The 26,037-nt window shown below is 46.8% G+C and overlaps 1 protein-coding gene across 3 annotated transcripts in view; it reads left to right on the top strand.

The window, feature by feature from the left end:
• The first annotated feature begins 2,707 nt into the window (after positions 1 to 2,707).
• The window catches only part of IGSF11 (immunoglobulin superfamily member 11), a 111,181-nt gene continuing 87,851 nt past the window's right edge, over positions 2,708 to 26,037 (top strand). Inside the window, exon 1 of one of the 3 annotated variants that reach the window (XM_033005142.2) lies at positions 2,708 to 2,996. In XM_033005142.2, the coding sequence (XP_032861033.2) occupies positions 2,924 to 2,996 (73 nt within the window). In that variant the 5' untranslated portion in view covers positions 2,708 to 2,923. Of the gene's footprint in view, positions 2,997 to 5,774; positions 5,786 to 12,878; positions 12,900 to 26,037 lie in introns of those variants that run through there. The other 2 variants (XM_042788524.1, XM_033005141.2) reach the window with 2 other exon arrangements.

Raw genomic sequence — 26,037 nt, 5'->3', positions numbered from 1 at the left:
CTCCATCCTTCTGGAGCGTGGCCACAGATTGTTCTTGCAGTTGCTGCAAGAAGCATCTGAAGTCACTTGCTGTGTCACTGTGTTATGCAGGTATGACATGTTATCTGTTGTGGTGACCAGATCCTAAAGGTGATTTCCTTTGAACTCCTACCAGTTTGGGTCAGAAGGGAATCATTGGGGGTCCATTCTGGGCAGAAATGCTTTCTCTGACCACCAGGCTCTTGAGTCATGCTGTGCTCACTGCGCTCTTTAGGAAGCACATTAATTCAGCCACTGTACAGGGCGAACCGATCTTTGCTGTTTACCTGCCAGCTGATGCACAGCAGGATGCAAGGAACAGTCCAAGGCGAGCTGGGGTGGCATTTGCCAAATGCAGTGTGTCCTTATACTGAAAAACACACTTATTTCCTTTAGGTCAAGAGAACTTCCAAGTCTTGGCAGATCAGGAAAGCAGTGCGGCAGTCCTAGGGAGAATATGCATTTTTTCTTGTTTTTACTTGCTTTGTCTTTGCATCCTTTCATCCCCAGAAGTTATCTGAAGGAGTAAGGGTAGTGGCAGGCCACTGTGTGCCCAACATGCTCTGTGCTTTCTGCCCTTGGCTTTGGTGAAGGAGGTTATGCTTGGCAAGAAACGTTCACAGGCTTTCATTGTAGTTAGGGGTGTGGACGTACCCACTGCATTCCTCCAGGCAGTCACTGTACGTGCCCACAAGGATGGGGCTCCCCTGGAGCTGCCTCTGATCAGTGAGAACATCATATTCTTCTGTCCTTTTTCTAGATGAAAACTACAGCAGGTCAGCTGGAGGAAAGAGAAGCGGTCTGAGGGAGTTTGAGAAAACTTTAGTCGCCGTATTTCTGGAGAATGAGGGGAACAGCTGGGCTGTGACTCTCCCTTTGGTGCTTTTCTGAAGTGTTATGCTTCAGCTGCTTCAGCCTTCACCACAAGCCGGCTCCTTAAGGGAGCAAAACTATCTCTTAGCCCTCCTGCCCATCGCGGGGCTGGAGTGGAGGGTGGTTTTTTGATGCCTGGGGACACGCAGCAGGCACCTGACAGGCCTGGAAAGGGATGGGGGCTACATCCCCGAATCACCATGCGGTGTCTTCTCACCCCACTGTACCACAGATCATTGAATGAAATCCCAGCCCGCGGAGGAGTCAGCAGGAGTTTTGCTGCCTGATAAGAGTGGGTCAACCATTGCTCCTCATAAATAGAGTTAGTGTTTTGGGTTTTTTTGTTGTTGTTTTGTTGTTTTTTTTGTTTGGTTTTTTTTTTTTTTTTTTTTTCCCAGAACCAAGAAAATCAGTAAACCTGGACTGCTGAGGAGACTTTTTTACCTAGCCCTCTGGTAGAAGGGTGCCAGAGCTTGATCCTGGACAAGGCAGAGCTTAACCTAGGCTGGTTAGATGGCAGCTAGTTTCCCACTTACTATTTCCACGGGCACCAACTCACCTTTTTCATGTTGCTTAAAGTAATTTTGGTTCTGCTACCCTACATGCTTTCCTTGTCATCTTCCCTCCCAGGTGCAGCTCCCCCCTCCTCAGTGGGAGCACAGCCACGTCAAGCGTCAGCGCAGCTTTTGAGGCACCCGAGGAGGCAGAAACCTGCGAGGTTCTGCGTGACGGGGCAGGCTGGGCGTGGGGATGCTCCCGGGGCCTCTGGCTGGGAAGGACGTAGGGAGAAGCTTCACGAGGTGGATCAGCTGCCTGCAGGATGCAAAGGCTGCACACGGCTGTGCTTTGGTGGTGAGGAAGCTTTGGGCAGGGGAATGAAGCAATCATACATTTTGCAGAGTTAGAGCATTTTCCTAGCCAAACTGCTTATTTTCACAAAGTAGAAGTAACGCGGTCAGACCTGGACAGGGAGCTGGCCCTGTGCAAGGAGTTGGTCTGTGCAAGCTCTCTGCTTTGATCCTTTCCCCGAATGACCACCCTAAATTTGGAAAGGGCTCCTTTCCTCCCTTCCCACCCTCTACGTGCACACTTGATGTCTAGTGTGCTGGATTTTGATTGATTGATTTTTCTGTGCAGCCTTAAGGACTGGAATTACGGAAGCTCGTGGCCCTAAATGACACAACTTGTTGGCGATTCTTGTGTTATATATTATTGCGGGGCCCCGGCTCCAGGAACTGCCGTACTCCCTTCAGAGGTACCTTGCTCTGATTTTGAGGTGCGCTTGAACGCTCGTGTCTCCCGCTCTTTTGAATAGCGGAGCCAGGCTGGCTCACACCTTTGAGCAAGAAGCCAGCAACGTTTATACCGTGTGCTGTAGCAGCGCCCGGTCCCACGCAGCCCGTCCCGAATAATTTTGCTGCGTGCTGCGGCTCTCTTCTTCCATGCAGCTGTGGGCAGGCCCCGGAGAGAAGAAGTCCCCACGCTGCCGCGGTGATCGGGAGAAGCTTGGGGGGGGGGGGGGGGGGGGGGTGTGGGGGGGTGGACCCCGCAACTCCTCACCCTGGCCCCTGTAGCATCCCTACGGATGCGGGGTCCCCGGGCTGGCGGGGAAGGAGGGACACGCACACGCACACACACACACACGCATACACACCTCAATTTGTGGGTGGCCCGCTCGGAGAAGGAGGGTGGTGGGATGTGCCGCTGCGTGGCGGGACGGGACGCGCGGTGCCGCGCGGCGTGGGGGGGGTTGGGGTTGGGGGGGTGGGAAGGAGGGAAGGGTGGTGGCGGGGGGTGCCACAGCCGCAGCCCGGCGGGTTGCGGGGGAGGTTGGGGGCCGCCAGGCTGCGCTCTCGGGCCGGCCGCCGCGCCTCGCCGCCCTCCCCGGGCGACCGGGGCTTGGGGCAACGGCGGAGCCTCGGCGGGAGCGGGCGGTCCCGGGACCGGCGGCGGCACCGGCGGCTGCGGGCGGGGCGGGGGGGAAGGCGAAGGGCTCGGCGGCCCCAGCTCTGAGCCCCTCGCCCGGCCCGGCATGACGCGGCGGCGCCCCGGAGGAGGCGGGAGGTGGGTGCCGGTAGCCCTGGCCGCGCTCCTGGCCCTGCGAGGTGAGTGCTGCGCGGGTGGAGCCGGGCGCGGGGAACCCACGGACGGGGCATCGCCCGGCGCCGAGCCCCACGGCGATGCCCCGTCCCCCGAGGCGGTGGGGAAGTTTTGGTCGCGGTCCCGCCGGGGATGCTCGGAAATGCGGCGGCGGGTGAGCGCTTTTGCAGGCGGGCGTGGGGAAGGAGCGCTTCTCTGCCCGGCTCCTTTCGCTGCCTCCCCCTGCACCATCCTTCTTACTAGTATGATTTTTTTTTTTTTTTTTCGTACGGGGCCGTAAAACTCGCTTTAAACTGAGCTTCACGTCCTGATCCGTTGTCTGGGCCTAGCCCCTCGGTAAGCTCACCTGGGTGGAAAACTCTGCTCTATCCTTCAGGCCCTGAGGCAGCAGGGAACTTTCTGCAGAGATGGTGACAGGCTGCCCGGAGCCCTCCGTGTCCCCCGGAGGTCTTCCCCTGGTCTCCTCAGCCTCCTCCTCCCCCTCCCAGGCTCATGGCAGGCTCCTTCAGCTCTAAGATAAGTGCCTACCCTTACCCCTGGGGATGTGGAGGGACCCAAACCACTCCATCACCTCCCATGCCCAGAAGCCCTTCTGAAATAAGCTACGTACCCCAGGTCCTCTGTGTGGAGAGGGAACAAACTGCGTGTGACAGATGCTACTCACATCACTGAGTGCATTGCTGGGGAGCACCAGGAGGTGCTGCAAGAAGGGCAACAGAAGAAACTACCAAGTGCAAAATGATCAGACTCATCTGTTGATCAGGTGGCAATGCCTCCTTTCAAGTAGCGCCAAACTTTAGAGAAGGCCTGCTCAGTTATGTTTTACTGAGGTCTACCGGGGAATTTTCTTAAGGTCTGCTCATGTATGCAGAGGTCCACTAAGCAGTTTTGCGGAGGTCTGCTCAGCCGTGAGCGGCGCGCAGCTCTGCTGAGCCACCTTCCCCCGGCTGGGAAACTGGGCAACCTGGTGCAAACGATCCCTGGGAGAGCGGGCGTAGAGTAAGACGTGACGGGCTCTCCCACAAGAATACCAGAAACATCTCAGCAAGGTGTGGATGAAACTTCCTCGCAGCCTGGATCTGGGTGGAGTCTGCTGCTCCAGTAGCAGTGCCTGGCTCCCACGGCCCTGCGAGGCACCGCAGGCTGTTCCCCTCTGCCCAGAACCCGCTGAGAAACAAGTCCTGTGATGGACAAGGTGAACTTTTCACAAATGCCTCAGCCCCAAAAGCACCCATCCTCAGAAAACATTTGGGAGTCTGAGTCACATGGATGAAATGGAAATTGCACCTGCTGACTTCAAAGAGATGAATTAATGAAAGGAAAAAAAAAAAGTTTATGAGCATTTAATTGAAAGAAACAATCTCAGCTGTTTCACACTTCAAGCTAATTGTTTATTTATTGAACTTTTCCCAGTTTGGAAAGCGAGTTCAATGACTTTCAGGTTCTTAGTGCCTCCAGTTTTTGTCTTCAGGCATTGCAAAGGTGTAACTGCCTAGAAAGTTACTGTGTGACTGCTGCAGTTAGAGGCGTGTAAGTGATGAAGCGATGAAGCCTTTCTGTTATGTGATATCCCTGCAAAAGCATATAACAGTAACCAGATTTAAGGTTAAAATTAAGGGCCGTGTAATTATCTCTAGGCAAAAAGATTGACTCAATATTTAATTTTCTTTGGTTGAGAGCATGTGGGTACAATGATGATGGAGACAACGAGGCACAGAAACACACTTTTCCGTGAAATATTTATCTGCAATGGTGTAATGCTTTTTCTTGCACTTTTCTTTAAGGCTTAAAGATTACCTGAATGAACCACGCGTGTCTCAAGCTTGGTTTTTACAATTTTTTTCTTAGGAAAAGTCTTTAGAAGATGGTGGTAGATGAAAACAGCTGTGGTACACAGTTACTTCTGCGTTACACAGTCTGGCCATAGTTTTGGTGGTTCTTGAATTTGAAAAGAAAACCCTGATAAGGTATAAGGAACAGATGTACATTCATGAAAGCTGAAATAAAATTGAGGGTTTTTTCTAAACAACATTTGCAGAAGATCAGTAAATGTATTTCCGCTGTGGATTGCCAAGTCTGGTCAGGAAGAGTGATTTTTTTCCTTTTTGAGGCTTTAGATTAGTTTAGAGGATAGAGAAGAAAAATGATGGGGTCATATGCAAAATGGTGCCTAAATGAAAGGTGAAAGATTTAAAAGTTAAAGGATCAGAAGCTGTAGGAGTCTATATAGAGAAGAAATACCTAATGCTAAACAGATGAGAAGGGGTGGGGAAAAAAGTCCCTGGAAGTCATTTTGTCATTCCCACACTTTGTGTCTACGATAAAAAACAGTCAGACTTTGTAGTGAAATGTCAATCAAGCATTATGGTCCCATTTTCATGTGTTGTTTTGCAATTTGTAGAATAGCAATGATTCCTTTTAACCAGAGCTAGATGACTGCTTTCTTTGGGCCTATAATACCCATGCTTAATGCTCCTGGGGCAGGGACAGCATCTATGCTTTCCCTCTAAAGCATTATGAGTGTAATAACTTCTGCAAAAATAATATTTTTTTCAGGCTCCCTAGAGAAGTTTAAGGAAAGATAACAGGGAATTCTGTTTAGACCTTTGAAACCAAACCTGCGATTGCAAATCAATCCTGCTATGTAGCCAGAAATAGCGCACTACAAATTGTCAAACGTGTTAGAAATCACACGTCGGGTACAGCTAAACTGCAGAACCAACTTTTTTTTTTTTTTTTTTTTTTTTTTTTAAACCGGATGGTGTTTGGATCCTGTGACATAGTATTGCAGCAGGTGAGATGTCAGCACGTTGCAGTCTGTTGCAGCTGGATCTTGTGAGATCGGGGGTGGGTGGGGGGGTGGTGTGTGTGCGTGTGGTGTGTGTGTACGTGTGTGGTGTGGGTGTGGGTGTGCGTGTGGTGTGTGTGTACGTGTGTGGTGTGGGTGTGGGTGTGCGTGCACACCCGTCAGTGTCGCCTCGGTGCACATCTGGCCGGCAACTTTGTCACAGCGGTTGGTCTTCCCGGTCCTCACCTGGAGTCACCCTCCTGCCAGTCTGACGTTACCACAGCTGAAGCTGAGTGTTTAAGATTTGGCCTTGCAGCACCCTTGTGCTAGCCCACATACCCCCCTTCCCAGCCCAGCCCCAGCAAGAGAGGACTCTGACAGTCCCTCACTCTGCCATCCATGCTTATGCATTTTTTTTAAATATTTTTTTTTTTTTTTTTTTTTTTTTTGGAACAGATTGCCATTTGTGTCAAGCTGTGTGGTTTTGTGACATGTAGATAAATCATTTTGCTCACGACCTGACCTTGGTCCCCAGCGGTAGGCACAAATGCATTAACTACTTCTTGCGTCTCTGAAGTGGGCATCCTTCCCTTATTTGGGAAACTAATCCTTTATCTCCATTTCTTCAGTATTGCCTAAAACCTAATTTTCTTTAGTAAGATTCCTTTCTCTGAGTGATCTCAAAGTGCCTCAAGAACAGCTATATTTAGCTGCTCAGTAGTAATATGGATATGCAAAGTATGGTATAAACAACTCATTAAGAAATTTAGAAATCATTTTCCCTGCCTTCGTTGGGGAGACGTGTTTTTATTATTATTATACCAATAGTACAGATGGAGAAAGTGAGGCTCAGAGAGGCTTTGTGACCCGCTGAAGGTCAGCAGATGCTAGTAGTAGTCCTGAGTATCTTGGTCCAAAATGTAACCACAGGAGAATGCTTAAATTTATGCAGCAGGTTAAGCAATACTGTAAGGGTACTCTTTAGGGATGTTCACTACTAAATTGTGGTGAGTCATCTATATTTAGCAGGATGCTACTATCATTGTACTTTTTAAGTAAAGTGCTTTTAACACACTTTATTTCAAGGAGAAGTGCATGCACTGAAAATCTGTTCTTTGTGGTTTTCTCCTTGTGGAGCATTAATGGTGCCTTCCCTTTTGTAAATGCTCAGAGAGAAATTTAGCTTCTGGTTGTTTAACAGACACTGGTGTAACAAAGACAGTTCCCTGGTTATTACTACCTTGTGTTTGCACAGTCATTTATGAACATCGACTAACTGAGAGTCTCCAAACTTACTGTGTGAGGGCAGTCAGTTTGATTTATAGCATGGAAACCTGAAGTGTACAGAGATGAAATGAGTTGCTTGCTGTCAGGCAGGACACCTGCCCAGCCTCTCCTTTAAAGAAGTCACAGTTACAGGGCTCCTAGCCATATGCTACCCCACTTTTCTCTCAGAAATGTTTAATGTCTTATGCACCAGGCCGAAAGCACAATATCATTAATTATGCAGAGTGAACTGTTGTGGGTTTGTTTTTTGGGTTTGGGGTTTTTTTGGTTGGTTTTTTTTTTTTTTTTGGTTGGTTGGTTTTGGTTTTTTTTTTCCCTTATATGTTTCCATCTCTGTGGTTTTGGAGGTCACTTGTGTCCATTCTGGCTTCTACCTTTTTTTTTTATATTCATTGCTTGAGATGGGCTGAGGACAAATGCTCTGTTTCATCAGGATTGAGGAATTTGGCTTCATTCTGAATGGAAATAAAAGTTAAATGCTTTGATGGTTTTGAAAGGAAATTTTTGAGAGAAATTCCATTTTAGGACAACTGATACTGTGTTTCTTTGTGGAACTGTATTGTTATAATACCAGAAAATACCCTAAGCAAAAAGATATTTTGATGTGAAAAATCAAAATTTTCATCCCAAAGACGCTTAAATTGGATGTTCTGTATTTCTGACAATTTTCCCCTGTTTTTGTTTTGAAACACAGTTATGATTTTACAAAGCATCCCATGTTCAATAAGGTTTGGTTTAGTGGAAGCATCTACAGTATAAGCCCTAGTGGTTGCTATTTTTTATTTCTACAGGGCGTTTAAAAACAACAGTGAAAAAAACCCAACTTGCAGCAATTGCTGTTATCTGTGCACAGTCTCTGCCCATTATTTTTGCCCTCTTGACACGTGTACACAAACACCATGTACACGTACGTGGCATTGCCCGTGTCCTTTCCTTATTTATCGTGCTGTAGAACACTGCACCAAAAGCAGAAGAATATGGTGTATGAACTAAGACAAGTTTCTATTTAAGAAATACAGCCCCTGTGTTAATCTTTGTTTCCCCTTCTGGAGCAGTCGCTGGAGAAGTCGGAACAGGACTAGCAGATTGAGCTCTGTCTCTTCTTACCCGTGCACGTGCAGAGCCACAGCTCTCCTCCTGGCAGCACAGCAGTACTTGCACATCTGCATATATGCATGGAGTTAATTTCAAGTGTAATTTCGGTATTAGATTGATCAGATCGCTTACTTAGAGATAAAACCTTGTGCGTTTTTTTTTTCTCTCATCCTCACGAGTCAACCTAGCTATGAGAACATGAGCTAGATTGTGTTTCACAAGCATCAGCAGGAGAAAGCCGGTGTCTGGACTCCACTTGGTTACGTCCGGGCTTTGATTTTGCTCAAAATGCCGAAGACGGGAATGTCATTTTGAGGGGGGGAAATGCCACAGTTTACAATGTGTGGTGCATTTCCACAGTGGCCTGTCTGAGCAGCGCTGGCTCGGGTCAGGCCGCTGGTCTGCGGCAGCGTGGCCAATGCTGGATGCTTCAAGGGGGGGTGCCGAAACCCCCAGAGTGAGCGACTGGCACCAAACATATAGCAAAGAGGAGTCTGGTGCCATGCCAGGTTGCTCTAACAGAAGCTCAGTGTACATATTGCTCTGGACTTCAAAGCCTATGTAAGCCAATTTTCTCTTAATTTCAGGGGGTGTCCACGCTCCGCTTCCTTGCCATAAAATGAACTAAGTCATATGCATTCCTCCTACCAACGCAGAGCAAATAAAACACCCATCCCCTCTCCTTTCTTCAGGGAAACCCCCTCCACTTGCAAGGCAACAGATGCAGAATTTTCCACCCTCCCCTGTCAGAAGTGAGGTTGAGCTGGGGTAACAGATCCCCCTCTTACAGTGTCTTCAGTTCTCGGGGGGGTTGGTGTGCGGTCCCGCTGGGCACCCAGACCTCAGTCCCTCGAACAGCATGGGCTGCAGGTGGGCTGTCCAGGCTCAGCTCTTCCCCTGCCTGGAGCCTTAATGACACCTGACAGGAGCAAGCGGGTTGGTACACCCTCTCTGCATGCCCACTGGGGAGATTACTTCCTAATCCTCATTAATTAGAAGTTGGCTAATGTCAGGAAGCATGAGGGTGCAATGCTGCTATGCTTTTTTTTTTCTGTTGTTTTTTTTTTTTTTTTCATTCTACCTGACGTATCTGTGGATGTTCCCAGTATCCCTATAAATGCACAGACCTCTGTGATTTCTGCTGAGCTTTTGAGTTTACGATAACATGGGCTAATCATTCCCGGTAGTTAATTATGGGCTGTGTTTAGAATAAGCAGAAGAAGCATAAACAGAAAAGGAAGGGAAAATCGTAACAGTTTCCTTATGTCTGGTCACATTTCCTGCTCTTCTGTTGTATTGAATAACCTTCTGTCTTTCTCTTAAAAAACACCAAGGCAAAACCATAGAAGTACCTGGTTTACTTCTTCATACCCATTTGATACTTTCTTTCTATCTAACTCCTGTCCAGATTAAATTGTCCCAATTTTAGCTGTGCTTGACCAGTAAGTGTTATTGACTGGTGAATGATGAAACCTTTCTGTGCCTTTTGTGTCTTCAGGTGTGCCATCCAGAAGTAACCACACCAATTCCTGCTGAGGGTGCACTGTCAGTGTTCACAATGGCATTTTAGTACTTCTAGCATCCTTTTCAGCCTCCGCCTTTAGACATCCTAACAGATTGCTTGCTTTTTTGACCACCATTGCACGTTGAACAGATGTTTCCATTGAGCCGGTCACAATGATACCAAGATATTTTCCTGAAGTGATTACATTTGAATTAGAGCCCCATGGTATAGGAGTAGTTCAGATTATTCTCTCAAGTTCTTATTGCTGTCCATTTGGTAATGTTGAATTTCATCTTGCATTATGCTGCCCACTTGCTGAGCTTTGTCAGATCCCTTGGAAGTCTCTCTCAATCTTCTTTTGTCTCAGACAGACCAAATCACTTTGCCAGCTCCCCGTCTCTCTTCCAGATATTAAGGAATATATTAAACCACCCCAAAGCTGGTATGAAACCTAGGGGTAATCCCTTGTAATCGGGGCCAGAACAAGGGCAGGGGGAGAAGGGCTCCCACGCCTCCGAGCCTGGGCACTGAGTGGAGGGACAACAGCTCTGGACTCAGCCTGAACCTTGGGGGGGGGGGGGGTCAGGGGAAGGGGGGGTGATGTTTCCAACCCCAGACAAGCAGGGGACCAGGCTGGCACCAAACTGGCATCCTGCCCAGAACAGTTTAGCAGGTTTGCTTTGAAGTGACTGAAAATTAATCACTTAGTCCTGTCCTTTTCCTTCCAAAATTCAAGTGGATTGAAAGGCCACAAGTTCCTCTGAGCAGAGATCAAGCTGGTTTGTCTCCTGTTGTGTACTTTTAGGGGCTTAGGGAATTTGGCCAGTTTATCCAATCCCTGCTGCAACTTCCAGGTTAGCCCATACCCCCTCTTAGGGAAAGCGTTGCTAACTTCAAGAAACACCTGACTTAGCAAGAGCTTGCATGTCTTTGCTAGCAGCACAGCCTCTCAAGAAAAGTCATTCTCCTACTGTTCAGCAGTTCTAGACTTGTCCTTTGTATATATTGAAATGATTGTTCTTTGACTTTTGCAATTTGGCCTTCAATTTTGTTCTCAGCCCTCCTAGCTACCATCTTATGAAGCAGCTGCTTAGACTGAATGACTTGTTGTTCCTTTTGTTTGACCATACAATGTGCTTTCTTGCTTCTCAGCATTTTTTTGTTCAGGGGCACCGAGTACCTTTTCAGTGGTGATGCTGAGATTGCTTGGAACACACCACCGTACAGAATGTAACAATTTTAATTCCCCTGCTTTTGGCGTTCGGCTGTTTTGACTGATTTTGCTTGTAATCATCTTTTCTAACATTTAAGAGGTATGATGCAAAGTTCTGGTATTGTTTTTCTCACAGGGATGTTAAATTTGATTATGTAGCGGTTGCTGTTACTTTGTGAGGTTGCTCTTTGCATCACTTGCAGTGCTTTAGCTTCTGAGTGTCCTGGGACTGTCTGTTCCAAGACCTACCTACGCTCCTTAAGACGCTGCAAAATTGTAGCCTGCTGTGACACTTGGCTAATTCCTGCACATGTTGCTGAAGTCACTATTTTTTGCCGCTTTCTTTGACTTTGTTGTTCCCTTGCTTTCACTCCACGCTGTGCAGCAGCTATTCCCTTCCTGATTGGGAGGCCATTGCTAAATCCAGGTTGCTGCAATGAGATTTGGTATTTAGTTAACTTTTCCTCCTCTTTAGACTTGGCTATCTAGATGGGATCTGTGCATTACTCGTCTTGCAGTTTGAGGCCTCTGCCTTTTTGCCCACACTGGTTTTCCAGGCAGGGCATTAGTCTGTGATGAATTCTGCATCTGTGGGCCCACGGACTACGAGGCATATTGGACACTTTAACCATTGGTTAGCATGGCTATTTCATCCCTTTCCTGAACTGTATAGAGCGGTTATCGCATCGTTTTGTAGGGAATGGTCCACTGCAGGTTTCAGCATTAAACCTGAAGTGCTCCTTGGAGAACTTTTGCTCCAGCTTCACATCCCCTGCTCCAACCTGCATTCCCATGCAGTCTGTCAGCATCAGCCACACTCGGTGAAACCTTTGAAGTGATATCTCAGAAAATACAGTCCTGCTTCTTGTTTAAAAGGTCCCTGGGTGCTCCTGCAGGGAGTGCTCTGGGTCCCCACAGCTCCTGTGCATTGCTCGCCCTGCTGCCTCTCGCCGCCTGTGCCGGTGAGGGGGGCCTGAAGATCCCCGTGACCCTCGGGGAAGGGGAGAGAGGGGTGGGTGGCAGGACCCGTTGTTTTAATGAAGCCCTGCGAGAGAAGGTGCTGGAGGGCTTCTGCAGGGTGCTGCTGGGCTTATGTGGCCGCTGGGCTGCTTCAGTAGCTGAGCGTGTGTTTGAACTTCGCTGTCTCCTGGGCTTTGATGTCTGAACGTCTCCGTTGGTTGTGGAGCTGCTAGGCTGTAAGCCTGTTCGGCTTTCTGGCTGTGTGTTGGGAGCTAGTGGCTCAGAGAGGTTGAGAGGACCTTGGCTACTTGGCAGTGGGACAGAATAGCCTCAGTCTGGCTTCAGAATTGTCATGTCCTTGGCTTGTCAAGGGCAGCCCTTCCTTTTGCCCCTGAAACAGCTGGTGTGCCCTGGGCCCCTATTACAGGACTCATCCGCAATCAGCGCCTCCCTCTCCTGTGCTGAAAATGCCTCGCACACGGAGCGTAGGCTTGTGTTTCTCAGTTGCATGGAATTGCAGCAAGTCTGCGTTTTGCTTGTTCTTTGGGGAATGCTCCGTGTTAGTTTTTCAGCAGCTTTTTTGCATAGTCTCATCTGTTCTTGCTGCTCTCGTCCCTATTCCCAGTGTCTGCCTTTTCTATTTTTTATTATTTTTTTATTTTTTTGGCAAGACTGCATTTCAGCTGGCACATTGACGGCAGCTGTCTGTTTATCCACAGAATAGGTACAACACGGGCAGGCTTCCCCCACTCACCCTTGTCCCCATCCTCCAGCCCTCTTGCACTAACCCAAACTTCATCGGCCCTGGGAGCTCCAGCCCTGAGCCAGAGGGCTGAAGTGGAGGGGATCTGCTGCAGGTGAAGGCGTGGGGGAGCTGAGATATCCCACCGCCACCAGCTTGTGTTGCATCCTAATTGCAAATAGCCCTTCCAGCGTCAGCAGTTTGTGAGAATAATTGACAGGAGGTGCCGGGGAGGTGCTGAGTCAGAGGGAGGTGCGCTTGCCAAGTCACTGCAGCAGAAGGAGCCCGCTCGCCTCGCGTGGAGGGAAGCCAATGGACGGTGGGTTTCCTAGCTGCCTTTTGGGCCTCTTTCTTTCCTTTTTCTGAGGCTGCGATTCAGCAGCAGCAATGCTATGCATGTAAGGGAGAAACCAGGTGCTGGGGGGTGGGGAGAGCGCTAATTTTTTTTTCCTATTTTTTCCTTGTTATTTTGACTGTGAGCACTGGGGGTTAGGAGATGCGGGCTCCATTGCCACCTGCTGCTATTGGGTCTCTGTGCTGCCATTTCCATTCTCCGAGCAAGTAGAAGGGGTAGAAAACACATGTTGGGGGACAGGAACAAGTGTGTGGCCCTAGTGACAGACTAATGTCTCCTGGGCAAGGAAGAGGAGCATGTGGCACATTCAGCCAGGCAAGGGGCATAGTTTAGCAAGCCAAAAAAGCTGCAAGATAAAATGACCAAGAAGGCGTTTTGTCTTGTCCTTCCTGAGGGTTGTTTCTGCTGCAGCTTCCTACCGTTAGTTTAGGGGTTTGAAATGAGTTGTTTGACATGCAGGAAGGTGAGCACTTTTCCTATATATATCTAGCACCTGATGGACCTCCAGGTCAGGCTCATGAGAGCTTTGCCATTCACTCCTGACCTCCTTCAGTGTGGCTAGCATCAGTGTTTATACCACAGCTGAATCTGTCCCAGAGATCTGGATACTTTCCTTTTCCTTGTTCCAGGTTAAAATCGGAGGTCTTTTTCTTTCTCCCCTTCTGTGGCACAGGGTACCATTTTCCTGCCTTGGACAAAAGTCAGTAATTGTTTGCACAGTGATCTAAATAGATGTGTGTCTGATGTGTACTGCCTTTGTAGGATGGGTATATTATTTTTGCTTTGAGTAACCGCTTTGTAGAAGGAGATGAGGAGCATGCATAAGGATTTTTCAGAACATCTATGCTGCGCTCCACCCACCCGTGTTTTTAATGCTAATCCTTGTATAGTCTTTCTCTCCACTGATTTAGGTAACAGCCACGTTATCTAGATCATCATGAAGCTGATGGGAAAACTGAGGCCCAGAGATGGGAAGTGCCTTGCCCATGGTCATGCAGGATTCCCATGGCCAACCTGGGGTTGGAGCCTGCATCTCCTGACTGTCAGCCCGTACCTTCTCCACGGGAGTGTGCTGCCTGCCCACTGACCTAGTCAGTGGCCTGCTGAAGACCTTCCTGAGTTTTCATGGCAGTAGCTCCTAGATGGTTATTGATTTTGAGTCTTTAAAGAAAATCTGCAGTGACTAAATAGAATGCGGTTCTTCTCTCATCCTTGTCTTGGCCACCTCCACAATGAAAGCCACACACGGGAGCCCCGGAGAGGTGGCCTTCAGGGCACTGGGGAGGGGATCGTGTGTGCGTGATGTCTAACCTTGCCTCCGGCTTGCTGCCTGTTCACATACTGGGTACAGTCTGTGACACTGGTAGCAATCTTAAACCATCCGTGGCTTAAGAACATTTTGGAGGAAGCCTTGCCTCGCTGGGTTCTTCTGCGAGATCATCTGGGGATAGCTTAGCACTCAGGCTTGGGTTGAGAGGCCCAGGACAGTCTGCTGCATGACTGGCCTGCCTTCAATTTGTGTTTCAGTGTGAGTTTTGCCATGGATAGTGGAGATGTGCTAGCCAGGGCACTGCTATAGAGAGGAGTGGATCTGATCCTCCTGCATTTTGAAAAATTGCCTTTGTTGTTCAAGGGAACCCTAGTCTCCATCTGGCCAAATGCAGCCCTTCCTCCTTATCCACTCTCTACCTATGCTGAGGCTTCACTTTGGGAATGAAAAAAAATAAAGCATTGTCTGTTACAATTGGGATTTTATAAGGTACCTATGGGAATTAAGCACTCAATTCCCTCAGGTTCCTTTTAAACAGCCTATCTGGCGTGAATTTATGTTGAAAATAAGCAAGGAGAGGAAGCAGTCCTGTCAGCAATGCCATAGCTATTCTCCCTGTGTTTGATGTAGCAACTGCCATGGTAAAACTTATTTAGTTTTTAAGGTCTGTGGGTCAGGAGCTGGGACAGGAGTCTCTAAGAGGTCTCCGATGTGAGTGGACTCTATGCACTTGCCTCCTCTGGCCCTGTGCCTAGGGTCTTTTAAAGCACTCATAAGTACTGTGGAAATACTAGCGTGTAGTAACACCGTATGTAGTGACTCTGTGCCATGCTGGGGCTTGATAAATGCCTGACATCCACTGGGCCAAGGACTAAGCCTGCTACGAGTCAGTCCAGGATGACAGATTCTGCAAAACTAACTTTTCTTTAATTTCAAAGGAGTAAGAATGTGTATGGATGATGAAGTGTAGCATTTAATTGCAACCCGTTGCCAACAGCAGCAATAGCATTCACTCTGGAGACAACAGGGAAGCTATTTTGACAACTGCAGTAACTATTTTTCACTCTCTTCCTCCATAACCAAACAACCACACTTTGCATCAGTTCTGCACAAACAGAAATTCAGTGACAATCGTCATCATTTTAATTAAAAGTAAACAAATATGGTATTAAAAAAATAAAACAACTGCCGGGAGACCAAACACGTAGCGGGGTATGGCTGTCACTCAGAACGAGTCAGGACACAAACAAGATGAAAGAGCTGCCTTCATCCTTGGTTACAAGTGAGAAGCATTTCTGGGATTTTGTTTTCATAGCTAAAAAGAATTGCATATTGTATTTTAAGTTTGTTTCCGGAATTCCTTTCCTCTGGCCAGATAGCCCAGATAGGCAGGTCACAGCTGGCAGCTTGTCTTGCAGATGCAGAGGGGAAAAGCGTTTCGGGTGGGGATGCTGCTGCCCTGGTTGTCCCCCGCAGAGCCACTGCCATCCCCTGCCTGTGACCTGCTCCTGGCTCCCCCTCACCCCTTGGCTCTCGGACACGTGCCCGCTGCTTCTCTCACCTTCATGAAAACGTTCACTGTGTGGCTTAATGGACACAAAAAACCGCCCGCTCCTCGCTGTTCAGTTATGTGGAATGGACCCAAATTGTGGAAGTCTCATGAAATCAGCCAACTGTGTACAATTTCCATTCGTTTTGGTTTTGCCCAGGGAAGAGCTTGGATTCTTCTCTCAGATTTGAAGCTATTCAGCCTCGGAGCTCAAAATCAAATCACAGTCTAAAATCAGTCCAGGTCTCCTTAGCTCAGCTTTTAAAACAAAAACGTATTACACTCAAAGTACATTAAAGATAAAATGCTGTCTTAATGCAATAATATAACTGGACAGTCAAAATAAAGCAGCACTGGGAAATGCATAAGTTAATGATGCCTTGTTATGTATCCTGTATCTTTTATGGCATGAATTTTATAGTCTAAGTGGTAGTAAGATTAAAGGTAGGTGAATAATTTATAGCAAATAATTTATTTAATGAATTCCTCTTCCATTTCTATTTGCAAATTGTTTGTGAACATCCTGTGGTTTCTTTGCATTTTACTTATTTGAAATTACTTACTGAATAGCTTCTACAAATAATATTTGACATACCGCATGCTTAGGAGTGGGGGTTTTTTTTCTGTTTCCTTTAGGGGGGGAGAAGTATTTCATCTCCAGGTTTGGTTGCTTGGCACTGATACAGAGCAAAAGTTCACACCATGGTATTTCACTATCCTGACAGCTTAAAGTAGTTGTTAGAATTAAGTTGTTTCTGAAAGTTATCAAGAATTAGATATTACTTTTCAGTAATTATTCAGATTATTTATGTGGATAGGCAAGTTCAAATTTCATTTTTGCCAGTGTGTGCTAAAATTGCTTAAAATGTGTTACTTCCTTGTACATTCACGTCACTAGGCTAGAATAGTTGCAGAAATGAACAGAAAGATACAAGGTCCACAGTCAGCAGTGTGCTGTGCATATGCTTGACTTCAGGCATATTCTTGAGTAGATGCATAAGTAGTGGAGTGGCAAATGATGAACTCCAGCATATGTTTAAGTGGTTTGATGAATTAGGGCCCAAAATAAAGAACAAAGCAAATTTATCTTTCATGAAAGTGAACATATGAGAGAATCTTGTTTCCTCGTCTGCAATTATGGGATAGTGCGTCTTTCAGATGGTGGGGGGGAGGCGATGATATAAATATCGCAATAGCTTGCAGTATTTCTGATTTCATCAAATACAAGACAGTTCATCTGAAGTTTCCCACATGTGTCATTCTGTGCTTTTTTTTTTTTTTTTTTCCTTAAATATTGTGGGAAATAACAAGAAGAATTAAAAAAAAAAAAAAAAGCAAAACAACTCACACAGCCATTAGTTTTACTTACTATTTTATTTATATCTTCATCTTTCAAGATTTCTCAGATTCCAGAATATTTTCCATATGCATTTATTGCCTTATCATCTCTCTCAAAAAAAAAGTTAATTTGGAAATATTAAATAATGCTTGACAAAAGTGACCCTTATAGAAAAGAGAACTTTCTCTGGGTCTGGGAGGAATATATGTGAGTTACTTTAGCATGTTAAAAGGCTGTCGTAACAATATAAACTAGGAAAGGTCTACATTTTTCTGTGCATCTTTTGGAGTCTTCACGCTGTGGAAAGCAGCTTCTGAAGTTATGTGTACCCTTCAGCTTTGTCATGCGGGTGGTGTTTTTTTGGCCTGCCTGAAAAGCAGAGTTAAATAAATAGTTCTGTGGGTTTGTGAACCAATGAGACCTCATCTCCTTTCCATTTATGCCTTCAGGCTGACCTGTGCAGTCTCTTACGTCTAGTAGAGGGTTGAGCATGGCCTGGTGTTTGCCCCTGACAGTGAATATCTCACCTGTACCTGCCCACCTAATTTCATGAACCTTATGGAAAGAAAAGTAATGTCTTTGAGGCCTTTACTCTTCTGTCAGAGGAGGGATGGGTGCAGGGGCCACGTATCCCAAGGGAACAACTGTTTGTGGGCCACGATGACCATGGGCATACTGAGTGGAGTAGCTAGCAGAAGACCACAGACATCTCGGGCCAAGGTGGCCTGGGAAGCTGGAAAGAGAAAAATCCATCTCTGGGTGATGAATGATGTGTGGGAAGCAGCCACAAAGCAGGCAGTGACTTTTGGGTGAAGAAGAGAGACTGTTCCTGCTGACTTGCAAGAGCTAAAAAGACCACTTTGGAGCAAAGACTCAAAGGAATAAGGTGTTGTTTCTTATGCCACAGTGATCAGAAATGCGTCCAAGCCATGCTCTGTACCAAAACCCAGACCAGACATATCACAAGGACAAGCCTGCAAAGAGTGGTCATCAGTGTCCATCAAATCCTTGTATACGAGCAACTTACACAAATGAACTTCCCTTTTGCAAAGGGAAGTTTTTGGACCTCTCGACACATTTATTGCCCCTTAGGTGATGGCCTAGATCCCAGTCTTGCACACATGGAAATCAACGGAGAAGTTTCAGCTCTGTGTGGTTGGTAAAGTTGAGGGAACATTTGTCGGGAAGAAGAACGGAGCGCTGGAGCTAGGCTAGCAGTGTGTGCTGCTGGGAGGACTGGGGATGCATTTTCCCACCAATATTCCTATTTATCAATCTGCAGTCCTCACCTACTTGTCCTCTCTCATGTCCTGTCGTGTGATTCCAGCTCTGGGGCTGGAGAGGACCCTGCAAGGAAAAGCTGGCGGTAGAATTCTGAATTTTGCACCAGCAGTCTTCTCTCCAATTTGTAGGGCTTTCAGAACATTAATCACAGAAAATTTATCCAGGCTTACTGCTCATCCCGGGCACCTTTAACGACCCCAGTGATGAACATTGTGGAATTAAAAAGCAATTACCTATACCAAACAAGATAAACAGCAAATGGTCCTGATGATCTGCTATGTGTCCTTATGCGCTAGAGGGGTGCCTTTAGCAGCAAAATAAGTAGCACTGCATTAGGTTTACAGGGACAACGATGCTATATCCCACAACGTCTGTGGGCCCTTGTATCTATGACAGGAACAGCATCAGGAGACTGCTTGAGGCAATTGCATCCTTGCTATTTTGGGATCAGAGCCTGGTCAGCTCAGGAAGGTGGGAGATCAAAGGCCACTTCGGAATTTAGCTTGGGCTCACTTCATAGAGCCTTGGGATGAAAATGGCAGAACAGGTTAGCTTGAAAAGAAATGTGGCTATGTCTCCATCCAGTGGCTGGTGCCACTGATGATGAGTTGGCATCCCACAGAAATTCAGCTTTATGTGGGGACATCTCCCAAAAGGAGGATGTGGCAAGGGGGAGGCTGCCTTCCTAAAAGTGACTTTTACAGAGGACTAAGATGTGTCTTATCTTGTCTGCTCCCTTTCTGTGTTGCTCCCTCTTCAGTGTTAGAAGCATAGATTTGTTATTAGTAGCAAGAAAATAATAATAATAATAATAACAATAATAATAGGATTACTGTTACCTATATAGAAATAACAATAGTATAATTGTTACCATTATTAATAATAATATTATTAATATTATTGTTACACTCCCTGGGGAAAGATCCCAGTTGCACCAACTGCTTCTGCAGTGACTCTTATGGGATGGTGCACAGTTTTGGACCTAAATGGCTGTGGCCGTACATCAGGCTCTCTGTGTGTCTGTCACAGTCAGCCAGGACAAGTTGAAACAGGCAAAAGAAAAGAAAATAGACAAATTTCCGCATCCACAGCAGCTGGAGTGAACGTCAAACAGATGGGCTCTTCCACCCCGATTATCCTAACCTCCTAAATATAGAAATATGGGCTTTTTTTTTTCTTCTTCTTCTTTTTTTTTTTTTTTTTTTATAAATTTAAATTACCCGAGGGGGTGGTGTTAGCTCACGCTAGGGCAGTGCTAACGAGTGCAAATAGAAGTCATCTGCTGACAGAGTCAGATCACAGCTTCTGCTCATGACTATTTCCCCCACCCTGCCCACATGCAGTTCTTTCACTGGAAGGATGGGCACTGATAGGGGCCGAAGCTGCCCTTTCTGTGGGGTAGGGGAACGTGGATGTGTGCATGAGCAGGCTTTTATTTCAAGTCCTGTCTGTGGTTGGGCACAGAGTAAATAAGCACCACAGAAAATGGGTAAGAGCTGCGTGTCCTTGCCTCCTCCTGCAGATGGGGCAGTAAGTAGATGGGGCAGCTGTGCTTCAAGTCACTGGAGGAGTTTGGAGCTATTTTGGTTATCGCTGCACAAACACACTGATAGGTGTGGGGTAGAAAGGCGCAGGGTCTGCTTTTATCCTGTCCCCACTTGTGTTTTTATGCAATCTACAGAGAGACTAAAGGGATGATTGCTGGCACCAGGCTGGCTGGCTGTGCCTGAACATCCTCATCCTTTGTGTCCTGCAGTGGTTGTCAACCAGTAAAGCAGCAGCAAGGCAGTGTTTTATGTGATTTTTGAACTTCTTTTGCTGTACTGAGGACTCGGGTAGGGAAACTCTGCTGTTTTTGTCTTGGTGGGTTGTTGTTTTGGTTTTGGTTTGTGGTGGGGTTTTTTTGTTCCTTTTTTTTTTTTTTTTTTGGTTTGGTTTGTTTTTTGGTTTTTTGGTTTTTTTTTTTTTTTTTTTTTTTTTCTCCAGTGAGTAAACACAGCACTTTGCCAATGCTGTGTTTTTTATTTACCTTAAGATTCTGTGTTTTCTGGTCCTGGGTCTGACTTTCATACCTTATCTCAGGCCATGTTCCCTGGCCAGCCATGGGAGCAGGGGGAGCTGCTGCCTGGAGAACGTGGTTTAGGGGCATGGGGGGAGCATGAGGCCGTGTGTCTTGTCCCTGGCCTGCTGGTTACTTACACTCTGATGGGTGCACACACCTGGGCATTCCCCACCTCTAGGAAAGGAATGACAGGGACTTGTTTCTGAGGATGCTGGCAGGGAAAAATATTATGTTGGTGCTACTGTTACTGCCATAACCATGACCTAAGACATATAATGAGGATATAGGCTTGCAGTAAAACTACCCTGACTTGGGGCCCAGCCAAGCAGAACTGCAACGTTTTTCCCTTGTCATTATGTACAAGGATGTGTTGTGCTCTGTGGATGTATCTACGCTAGCATCAGCTCAGATATACAAATAAACCATGAATAAGACTTCAGAGACTCTGTGAAGAGATTCTCTATCTTATGGGCTGCTTTCCACGTAAGGATATCGTGTGGTTTATTAAAGCTCCCAGGGCTCGTTTTGCTTGTGTGCTCATGCTCTCCTGCAGAAACCCAAACAGTTTCGACCTTAATCGCAGGTGTCGGAGTGCTGTATGTACCACTGGCTTCCGTAGGATCTGCATCTTCCTTGGAGGTCTCCTACGTGCGAGAGTGGTTGACAGCTGTTGGAGGAGGCTGGCTGGGGAAGGTGTGGAGTTTTCACTGCTGAAGAAGGCCTCCACCATAGGTTCAGCCAGCAGCTGGCAGGATGACAGAACTGTAGGAAATCTTGCCTTGGGGCAGAAGGATGAAGGTGGTGATTTCCTGAGGGGTGCTGTGTGGGGAATTGTTCCCCCTGGTCTCTTCAGGGCAGAGTTCTTCTCTTGTTACTCTGGGGTCACGCAGAGTAGCGTTGTCTGGATTGTGAAGCACCCAGATGTTATAGATACAGCAAAAGCAAATGCATCTGGATGCTCCCCCTGGAAATAGTGTGTGTTTGGCATGGTGGAGGGCATTCCGCCGATAATAAGCCCTACTGGGGCCGTGCTCATGTTTGCACTGTGTTCCCTAGAGCCTGGCTCAGGAGAGGGCTTTGCAGCCTGGATGCAGTGCCAGACCTGAGCTGGCTTCCACGCCTTCACTCAGGACTCGGGGTAAGCCCTCCCAGATAGTGCGTGTAAGGGATCTCAGCGGAGAGACACCTAATTGGCTTTGCAGGAGAGGAGCTCTGACACGGTTTGCGCACCCTGGTTCACGAGTGGCCGTATCAGACCTGTCCTGGCACGGAGCAGGGTCACTCGAGCGTCTCCGCTGTGCACTTTGAGTACTCCTGTGCAGCAGCAGCGGCGGCTCAGGGGTGCAGGCACCCCCCCCGTGCTGGCTCTGTGCTCTGCCAGCTTGGCAGAGCTGCCTCGCCGGGGCCTCGTGCCACCGCGCGCCCGAGCTGTCTCTCGCAGCAGCTTCGCCTCGTTCAGGCTGCGCAGAGCCAGGGCTCACCGGCCAGCGGGACCTGCGGTAACCCCGACGGGAGCCGCCGCCGTATTTCGGCACCAACGGCATGGTTCATCTGCAACCTGGTTAGATCGTCGCTGGAGATGATAACAGTATTTTTAGGATTTGGGGACAAAAAAAAACAAAAAAAAAACCAAAAAAAACCCCAAACAAACAAACAAAAAAAAAACAAAAACAAAGAAAACCAACCAACCAAACAAAAAAAAAAACAAAAACAAAAACAAAAAAAACCCCAAACAAACAAAAACAAAAACAAAAAACAAAACAAAAAACAAACAAACCCCAAACAAACAAACAAAAAAAAACAAAAACAAAACAAAAAACAAACAAACAAACAAAAAAACAAAAACAAAAACAAAAAACACAAACAAAAAAACCCAAAAACAAAACAAAAAAACAACAAAAAAAAAAACCCCAAACAAACAAAAAAAAAAACCAAAAACAAAGAAAACCAACCAACCAAACAAAAAAAAAAACAAAAACAAAAACAAAAAAAAAACCCAAACAAACAAAAAAAAAACAAAAACAAAAAAAAAAACCAAACAAACAAACAAAAAAAAGAAAAACAAAACAAAAAAAACCCCAAACAAACAAAAAAACAAAAACAAAAACAAAAAACACAAACAAACAAAAAAACCCAAAAACAAAACAAAACAAAAAAAAACAAAAAAAAAAACCAAACCAAACCAAAACTGCAATCAAGGAGGCTGGCTGTGCTGCTTGTGTTTAAAGATGCCTGGTGTTTCCAGTTATACTTTTCACCTCTTCTTGCCTTAATTTCACTCTCTGAAAATGGGGTTAATGATCACCCCTCCCCCCCCCCCCCCCCCCCCCCCCCCCCCGATTACAATTGTTGCCTCCTGAGTAACTGTGATGGTCATTATTGTTATCCTATCTTTGCTTCAAGACACTTAATTATCTTGCCATGTTTCAAAAAGGTGGGCTGAAACTTGCCCATCCTCATATCCTAGCTCAGACTGATTCTGTATGGAAAATTTTAGCCACCTCTATCCTGTTTTTGCAAAGAAGGTTAGGAGAAAAGTGGGTTCCTGTGTATTTGAAAAGGAAAATGTTTTCTTATGGATGCTGTCTTTCCACTGTGTTGCACAGCCAGACCTTGAAATGCAGCAGAAGGGTAGTCTGTGTGACACAGATGTGCTTTCTGCCACCTTTGAGAAAATCTACCTGAATTTGGCTAGGTAAAGAGCCAAATTTGGAAAGTCAAGTCTGATCATCCATGTGCTTAGCAGAGGCACTTCAGAATTTAGCAAAACGGAAAAAGCCGCCGAGTTTTCACCCCCTTGCAGCTGTTGTGTGTGATAGGGCTGGGCCTTGTGCTTTCCCCCCCACCCCAGCATGCAGACCGTGCTGAGCCAGTACCAGGACAAACCCAGACCACACCTGCAGATGCTATGACCTGAACCAGGGCTGTTCTCCAACAGTAGGAGTGGGGTGCGGGTCTGTGTCTCCCTTACCTGCTCAGGGGACTTCCTTTGTCGTACTCGGATGTGATGGAGGAGCAAGCCACCCTGCTGAGGTTCAAGGAGAGAGGGAGCTGGTCAGGGAGGTGACTGAGGCAGCGAGAGTCCGGGGACAAAGGGGCATGGTGGGAGGGGGACTGCACCAAGGGATGAGGGGGGCAGATGGGAGGAAGGGGAGCCAAATGGGACTGGATGGAGACAAGGAGTCATTGGGGTTGATTCACGTTGATGGGGAGCCCCCCCCAACCATCTCTGCTTCAGGCTGTCCCAGCTCTCTCAGTGTCTCACGTGGGAGGCAACCGTTGCACAGAGGGATTGAGACTGGGAGTGGGGCTGTGTTTTACAAGGGACCCTGTTCCCTGATGAGGCTCAGAGGGGAGGGGCAGGATGAGTCAGGGACTGGCTGGACATGCAGACCAGTGTCCCATCCCAGAGGAACTGAAAAACTAGAAGATTTTGCTTGTGGATGCTATGGGATGCTACTCCACTGAGCACCCTAAAAACTTTCACAGGGACTCAGCTATTCTGTCTTCTGGCTGGGACTTAAAGGTATAAAACAAATAAAAGCTGCAGTCACATATTTAATGCAAAGCCAGTACAATAGAGGATTAAATATATGCTCAGTTTGTCTATCCTGGAGGTTGAAAGAAACAGAAACAAACAAAAATATGTGATATTTTTATTAATTTGTTTGGGTTTTTTTTTTAGTACATGGTCAGCTATACTTTAGCAGTGCCAGTAGATATGGCATCTGGTGCTTTTGCTTTTCTGGCAGCATCTGGGCTGAATATTTGAGCTGTGTTGATACTTGAATGATTCGACAGTTTGCTTATAAACTACCTTGGTGAAGGCTGGTACTTGTACAACAGGGGTTAAAAAGGAGATGAATTAACATAATAATAAAGTAATAACTACTAATTTTTATATTAATAATAATAAATAAACAACAATGAATTTAAAAATCCAGAGAGTTTAAGTCTCTACAAAGTAGATTGTACTTTTTATCCTTTCCCTGTAGGTATATTATATTCCTGAAAATTCTCCTGGCATTTCTGTTCTGAGAACTCACTGGTGTGGTGGTCATTCACTGCCTGTTTGAAGTTTGCTGCTGTCCTGTTTAACAGGAGAAGAGTTTTGGTGCAGGGAACATCCAACAAAATATGTTGTGGTACTTCTGCAGTACAAGTATTTCATCATCATTGCTGGCAGTATGGGCAGTCTGTTTTTTCCTTCAGGAAGAAAAATGGGAAGGAAAATGAGAGAGATGACTCTAGTGTAAAGTAAATGGCTTCAGCTGATGATTGAAAATGTGGAGAGGCTGGTGGATGCAAGAGGGGTAAGCACTGAATTTCCCCAGGAGTTGCATGTGGCGGGCAGCACATGTCTGCTATGTAAAGTGGAGGAATCGCACCCGGGGTCTCTGGCAAGGACTGCCAGAAGTGGTGGATGAGCTCACATAGGCCATGTTACCTGCGCTTCTAGTCTCTCCCCAGTGTCACAATGTCAGGGGAAGAGGGGACAGTGAGTGAGATGGGGATGCTGCTTTCCCTGGCAGTGGCCAGGAGATGCTCTTTGGGCATTAGTGCTCTTCCCTGCTTTTGTTCCTATTCAGAAGAGTGGGAGTTGAGGATGAAATGGTCTCTTGACTGGATGTGACTTGTATTTTGTGGGGAGTGTTTAACCCAGCCTTTTTCAAAGGCAGACAGTGGGACTCCTGCCAGTTCAGTTAGGCCAAATATACCACAACTGAGTGCCTAAAGCTGGACATCTACATTTGTATTGAGGAATGTCAGGAGCCATCACCTGCTCTTTGATGTGGTGAGCTGCTTTCTTGGGAGGCTGAGGTTTAGTCACAAAACAGGTGCTGAAGATGTTTGGTCCTGCTGAAAACTTGACCTGGAGCCCCTAAAGGGGTTGGGGGTCTCTTCCTTTATGACCTCAAAAACATGAAAGGGTTGGTTTGATTCACATGGAAATGATTCCTACTACCTGAACTTAGGCCCCCGACCTATACTAACTTAGCAGGCTTTTGCTCAGAAGCCCTTGTTCAGAAGAAAGATAGATGGTGGTGTTTTTCAGGGCTTGAGCAGAGAGCAATTTGTGCAGCATGAGGGAGCAAACAGGAGGGAGACTGAAGTTCCTGGAGCTCGTTCCTCCTGCCTCGCGTGGTGCCTGGGTCTTGGAAGCGAGAGGGGGAGCTGATCGAACACAGCGCTGATAAGTTGCTGGCATGGTGTTCTCCCTCCCCCTCTCCCGATTCTCCATCATGGCAAAAAGGTGCTCAGGCCCATGAAATGTATGCTGAGATCAAGGCGCCTTATCAGCTCCAGCGAGCTGGCCTCCTGCTGTTGTGTGGGGTTTGTAAATACTCCTTATCATATGGGGAAGCTGTGGGGTTTGGCTGGCCTCGCCTGTCTGCTTCTAAATCTTCATACAGGCACGTTGAGTTGCATGAGTGTTTGGGAGATGGCTGTTCACTGCATGGACGTTCCTGGGAGCAAGCAAGAAAATTTTCTATTTAGCTTTCCTGGTCTGTTACTCTCAGACTGTGTCAAGACCCAGCACCCTGTGATTGAGGCTACCGGTCACATGAAGAGCTGGTGCAAGCAGACTCTATCAAA

Source organism: Tyto alba, unplaced genomic scaffold, assembly GCF_018691265.1.
Source record: "Tyto alba isolate M040663 unplaced genomic scaffold, T.alba_DEE_v4.0 Super-Scaffold_14, whole genome shotgun sequence".
Lineage (NCBI taxonomy): Eukaryota > Metazoa > Chordata > Aves > Strigiformes > Tytonidae > Tyto > Tyto alba.
The sequence above is the reverse complement of the archived record's forward strand: the minus strand, read 5'-3'. Positions and strand labels throughout refer to the sequence as shown.